Genomic DNA, 6,571 nt, shown 5'->3' on the forward strand with positions numbered 1-6,571 from the left:
TCACAGACGGCAGTGATCAGCTTACCCTTCTCCATGGGCAAAGCAGTTATACAGTGCGGTGAGGTGCGGATCGACTGGACAGTCTGCAAGATAGGGGAAAGAGGAGGCCCCCCAAGGTGCTTCAGATGCTTGGAGCCAGGGCATATTGCAAGCAACTGCAAGAGCACGGTTGACCGGAGCGGATGCTCATTAAATGCGGACAACAGGGTCACAAGGCAGCAGAGTGCAGCAACGAGCCATTGTGCTTCATCTGCTCGACAGCTGGTAGGAAGGAGGTCAGGCATCAGGCCGGCAGCAGAAGCTGTCCAGCCCTAAGCAGCGGGGTCGGAAACGCCAGACCGACATGCGGGTAATCCAGCTGAACCTGAACCACTGCAGAGCCGCGCAGGATCTCCTGGCGCAGACGGTGAGGGAATGTGGATCGGACCTTGCCATACTTAGCGAACCATACAAAGCGTGCGACACCAGGCACTGGGCCTCAGACTCGACTGGGAAGGCATCCCTGTGGGCCTGCGGAAGCGACCCCCCCAAGCTCTGCAACATCAAGGCAGGAAACGGGTACGTGCGTGCGAAAGTTGGGAACTTGTGGACCTACAGCTGCTATCTAGCGCCCAGTCTACTCCTCGATTCCTTCAACCGGATCATCGAGGAAATTGTCGACGATGCACGGAGCCGTACAAACGTACTGATCGCCGGGGATTACAATGCGTGGGCACAGGAGTGGGGCTGCCAATCTACCAACGCAAGAGGCCGTTCCCTATTGGAAGCGTTTGCATCGCTGGACCTAGCTTTGCTGAACGAAGGCACCCAGCAAACATTCAGCAGGGCGAGCGGAGGCTCCATCATAGACCTCACGTTCTCGAGCCCGTCGCTCTCACGCGAAGCTAGGTGGCAAATGGCAAATGTGTACACAGGAAGCGACCACGAAGCCATACTGTGCACCATCGGAGAGCGCCTCAGACCTAGCAGAACATACTGCAGGAGCAAGGCCTACATCGAGGACACGCTCGACACCAGAGCGATCGCCAGGTGCCTGGAGTCGTGGCATGACACACTCGATGCAAGCGCCAACGAGGCAGCCAACCTTCTCGCCACGAGAATGGAGGAGGCCTGCGACTCGAGCATGAGGCAGCGTAAGCCGTTCACGAGGCACCACGAGCCGATTGCCTGGTGGACCCCGGAAATCGCACGACTCCGGACAATGTGCATGAAGGCCAGGCGAGCAATGCAGAGAGCGAGACGTACGGCCCGACTCGACTCGGCACTGGAAGAGTACGGGTCCGCCAGGAAAGCCCTGAAAAAGGCGATACGAAGCAGCAAACGCGAATGTTTCCTCAAGCTGTGCGACTCGGCGGATAAAGACCCCGGGGCAGGGCCTACAAGCTCGTGGCGAAGAAGCTCTGTGCAGGGAGCAAGGCGCCAACTGAACCCGACGCGCTCGAGGCCATAGTGCACGCATTATTCCCAAGCGCGCAGCATACGGGGCTAAGACCGAGGATACGCCCTGGTCCGTTCACGGGCATAGTAAAGGTCACGGAAGAAGAGGTGCTGGAAGCCGGGAGGAGCCTACACAGGAAAAAAGCCCCTGGCCCCGACGCAATCCCAAACCGAGCGCTGAAAGTGGCACTAGCACTTCAGCCATCTGCCTTCGTGGAGGTTTTCAACAAGTGCCTCGAAGAAGGTACCTTCCCATCCAGGTGGAAGAGGCAGAAACTGCTGCTGCTAAACAAGCCAGGTAAGCCAGGTAATCAGCCTGTTGACACCATGAACAACCACTCTGGGCCCCATCTTTTCATTGACCATCACAGTCAGCCCAACTTCATCGAACTTTGCATTGTCCGCAATTTTTTTCCGCTCGGCAACAGACGGCGTGCGAATAATGACACTGCCATCTCGGCGAGGCTTAACCTCATGCACGCGTACCCCCAAGGATGGCCCCACCTCCTTCACAACCTTCTCGACCACGTCCTTCGCGGGCATTTCTGCGTTCTTGCTTCGTACCACTAAGGACCAGGTGTTAACTGGTCGCGGCTCCAAAGGGGGTGACAAAGCCACCACCGGGCCTCCAAAAGAGGGGGCGACCGCCGGCAAAACCGGCGCTGGACCACCAACCGCCATCGGACGGATGGCCTCCATACGGCCTCGCAGACGCTCGTTTTCCGCAATAAGCGAAAAAATGAGCGCCTCGTACTGATTACTGCAGCCTACCAGACTACATGTAACCTCCGCAGTCGCACCAGCGTCCAATGCTACCATCAAAACATGCTGGCTAATGGCCTGCATTCTTTCCACAGTGTTGTTCACTTGCGTCTTTGGCAGTTCAGGAACCACAAATTGCGGCACTACAGCCGCCGCCACAGTGGGAGCCTCGCCCACTTTTACTTCACCTACACCCTGGTCTCCAAAGGCACCTTGGGAGGCACCACACGCGCCCTCCTGGGTCAGCTTGGCTATGTCAGCTTCCGATGTTGCCCTCTTTAGCCGCTCAACTAGCTTCCCCTTCCTCTTCATTTCTGATGACCCAGAAGCACCCAGTTCCTCATCAGAACCAGACCTCTCCAAAGGCACAGAATTCTTCTTTTTCGGCGGCATGCCAGCCACCTTCCAAAAACTCACCTAGCGATAAGCGCAAAAAGGTAAACAAAAGAACCGTTTTGCACACACACACACACACGCACTAGCGCCCTAAACTTGTTTTCACTGCGACGTACGAAGCACCGCACAAAGAAGAATACCGAAAAAACGTTTTCGTTATCAGCAAGCGACAACGGAGAAAAACACATCTGCTCTAAACGACTGTCAGAAACAAACTGAGTGGATAGGGACATTAAAGTCAATGTGTTTTACGTGAACACCTGCCGTATTGGCTTAATTTCACGGTGCCATGCACAGGATTGATTTAAGCGTCAATCGGCGCCCCATTGGATCCACTTTCCGCCGGTACCAGTTGAAGCCAATCTGTTTTGGTATGTCTTCCTCCTGGTGGGAGCGAGGCTATCTAAACCTCTGCCGATCTGTGGGTCACAGCACCCGGTTGAGAGCGCAACTCCACGCCGAGCCTAGCAGCTCTACCCGCTTTGGGTGTTTAACCACAGCCACCACGAAGCTCCCCGAAGGGCCGCAACCATAGCCAGGACGGAACAAGTTCCGCGGGCTCTGGCTCCCGTGGTACCAGAAATTAGTCTCCGGTCAGACTTCGTGCCACGAATGACACTTCCAATTCTGACTCCAAAACAGTCAAGGGTTGGTGACCCAAAGTTAAGACATAGCTGCTCGGAATAGAATGCAAGCCGGAATACACCGGCTCACAGGTGGAAAACAGTATCCGCCACGCTCATGGACATGGTTTTCTCACTGGTGGGAGCGAGGACTATTCCTTCCTCTTCCGCAATAGCGGCATTTAAGTTGATCTCTGTCAAACCGCAAAGGCGGCCAGCAAATGTCCCCAACGATCCCTAAGGATGTAACGAAAAGGCAGAGGGCTAACACCGCCTCTGTGAATCCCAATCGCCCGTGGTTCCAGAAAATCCTCTGGTCAGGCTCGTACTAAGTACTTCCAGTATAGCTCCATGAAGCATGGGGACTGGTGGCCCCCGGACCACACAAAGATCCACTTTCCTACACACAGGAAAACATACAAAAAACATACCATTCCCTCAGGAAACCACCAAGCGTCGTCTAGAAAATACAGCCCTTGCATACTCATTAAAACTACAAACCCTATCTACTGTGGAGAACATTTGACTAACGTCAAACTCACCACTATCCTTAACAACACCCAACTCACCAAGATCCCGAAGATCGTCATACAGCGGGCACTCACAAAGAACATGTTTCCATGTCTCCTCACTCGAGCCACAATGGCATTCCGGACTATCACGCAGGCACCTCGAATACAGGAATGCATTGAGAGAGCCGTGACCAGTTAAAAGGAACCCAGAACTAAGGTTAAAATCAAAGTCTGGTCGGCAGCTAACAAACGTGACATCACGAATGTACTGGTAAGTAACTCGTCCATTCTCACTGTTATCCCATCTAGCTTGCCACTCAGAGAGGACGCATTCGTCCAACAAAACCTTGCACTCTCTAGTCCCTAAGCTCTCCACGTTCCTATCAGCTAACCATTCATTCTGCAACAATGGAATACGCTTCTTAATCATGTAGCGTACGGCACGACGCCGTATCTCCAAGTCAAGAGGGACTGCACCACAAAGCACCTGCATTGCCTCAGTGGAAACAGTGCGGCACACCGGCAAACATCCAAGCAAAATCACTCTCTGGCAAGCCAGCACTTTCCTTCTGCCCAAAACACTCAAAGCCGCACTACACCACACCGAAGATCCATACGTTGCGCAAGCAACAAACAGACCCCCATATATGGTTCGCACAGCCTTCTTGCTAAGACCCCACTCATTCCGCAAAATTCGGCGCACTTGTCCAACCACACCTAACAGCCGCCTCCTGAGACCAGTGATATGAGGAGTGAAACACATCCTCTCACCCAAAAGTTATGCCGAGGTATTTTACCTCCGTGACATACTTTAAGCTAACGCCATCTAGCCTTACAACAGGATGTCGACTGATAGCCAACCGGCCTTTCAGCAACATTGTCACCATTTTGTCCATTGCCAATCCGACGCCGACACTATCGCCCCATTCGCGAACAGTGCGCAAGCACACTCCAGCATTTGTCTCAATCTCATCGCGCGACCGCCCCTCAACCAAGATGAGCAGATCATCCGCATATGCACAACACATGTAGGTACGCTCAAGCTGACCCAACAAAGTATCCATCATAAGGTTCCAAATGAATGGTCCACAAATAGACCCCTGTGGGCAACCACGAACCACGTCTACACTCACACTCTCATTCAGCCCCACAACAGTTGCACATCTTCCGGAGAAATAACTCCTCCAGAGAGCCAAATCCCGACACCCACATTCCCCTAACCTGCGAACCACACTGTCCCAACTCAGGTAGTCGAAAGCACCCTTAAAGTCCACAAAAACACCCAGAACATACTTGGAATTACTGGACTCCACTGAGTGGCAAACATATCTCCAAGCGTCCTCAACGCACCTACCCTTCATAAAACCAAATTGCCTGTCAGACATCTGGTCACTCACTCTCTCCTGCAGCCTTTCTACCAAAACCCTCTCCAGAACTTTGCCAAGAACCGGAAGGAGACTAATGCCCCGAAAAGACCGAGGATTGCTTCTGATCCTATCAGGCGACTTTAAGAGTACAAACACTCTCGCACGTTTCCATTTCCAAGGGAAGTAGCCATCGCTCACACATCCTGAAAACAGCTCGTACATGTAGTCTGGAATGGACTTCCACACACTCTTGGCCATTTCACCTGTAAAACCATCCATACCAGGCGATTTCCTCGACTTTAGCATCGAGAAAGCCACCTCTAACTCACCCGCTAGGAGCGGCTCAGAAGGGCCAGTTTCACTTGGGGGGGAAACCTCTCGCTCTGCCCTTGGAAAGAATTCGCTCATTAGTTCGTTGACACAATCACCCCAAGTCGTCAGCAGGGTCCCTCTGACCTGGAGAGCACACACACTCGTACATTCCTAGCACTACCTGAGGGGAGTGTCGAAAGTGTCGAAAGTGAACGGACGCGTATAAGTTTCCTCCAGTGTCCAAGCAAATTTAGAAGCGAAGATCCAGCTAAAAATAGGGCAAAAGTGAACAACAGGTGCCCAAAGGGAAGGGGTACGTACCGAGTCAGGCACACGCTCCAGGGGAAAGCCCTGAGGGATTGTCAGGCTAAAAAACGTTGCTCCATCCTGCGGGGAGGGGCGGAGGGGTCACCCACACACAGCTCCTCGCTCTTTCTTAGCCGGGCCAACAACAATTGACAATTTTCCACGCGCAATTTTGCAATTTTGTATTGTTTGCTCTTCGCACAAGCAGCTGACTGATCAGTCAGTGTTGGAAAGCGCACAAGTCCTCCAGCTGGCAATATCGGCTACCACTTCATCGTAGCAAGCAGAAGCTGTCAGATTTGCACGATCTTGCACGATCCTGCAGAGTCTTGCATACCCATAGGCTGAGCGCGCGGCAGGCACAGCAGTGCATACTTCGAGGCTTATCAAGGCAGCACAGGGGGCGCGAGGGAAAGGTCACGGAACCGACCACTCTCCGATCCCCCGCTCAGGCGGTGTTCCGGTCAACGGAACGTCGGGGACCGTGGAGGGGCGGTATATCCCCCATCAATACGCCAAGGGGAAATCCGAGGCCTGCGCGGGAGCCTCCTAGTGCAGACCGAGAAGCGAGAAATGGAGGAAGGAAACCCCTTCGTGGGTAGTTCGGCACTGGCAAGATCGCCACGCCAACTGCCGGATAGGGAGCCAGATCACCAGCACCCTCGCCAACCCCACCAACGGGTCAGAGCATGGACTCGGGCTCCAAGGAGACTCCTAAGAGGACTCGGGACCCACTTAGCCCAGCTAGCTCGCAGAGAAAGACGCCGCCCAAGAAAAGCAAGGCCACATAGGACGCAACCTGCCTCGAGAACCTCTCGGAGCTAGGGAAACTCCTGGACGAGGTGACGATCAGGAT

At 53.8% G+C, this 6,571-nt stretch overlaps 1 protein-coding gene across 1 annotated transcript; it reads left to right on the top strand.

Annotated features, from left to right (window-relative positions):
- The first annotated feature begins 343 nt into the window (after positions 1-343).
- Positions 344-1,450, top strand: LOC121404537. The gene has a single exon (XM_041594189.1). The coding sequence runs from the start codon at positions 344-346 to the stop codon at positions 1,448-1,450; it is 1,107 nt and encodes a 368-aa protein (XP_041450123.1).
- The last annotated feature ends 5,121 nt before the right edge of the window (positions 1,451-6,571 follow it).

The sequence above is a fragment of the Drosophila obscura genome, unplaced genomic scaffold, assembly GCF_018151105.1.
Source record: "Drosophila obscura isolate BZ-5 IFL unplaced genomic scaffold, ASM1815110v1 contig_213, whole genome shotgun sequence".
In the NCBI taxonomy this organism is placed as follows: domain Eukaryota; kingdom Metazoa; phylum Arthropoda; class Insecta; order Diptera; family Drosophilidae; genus Drosophila; species Drosophila obscura.

What these genes read in the sequence shown, in the direction of transcription:
- LOC121404537 (XM_041594189.1), top strand. Translation starts at nt 344, where the DNA reads ATGCGGGTAATCCAGCTGAACCTGAACCACTGCAGAGCCGCGCAGGAT.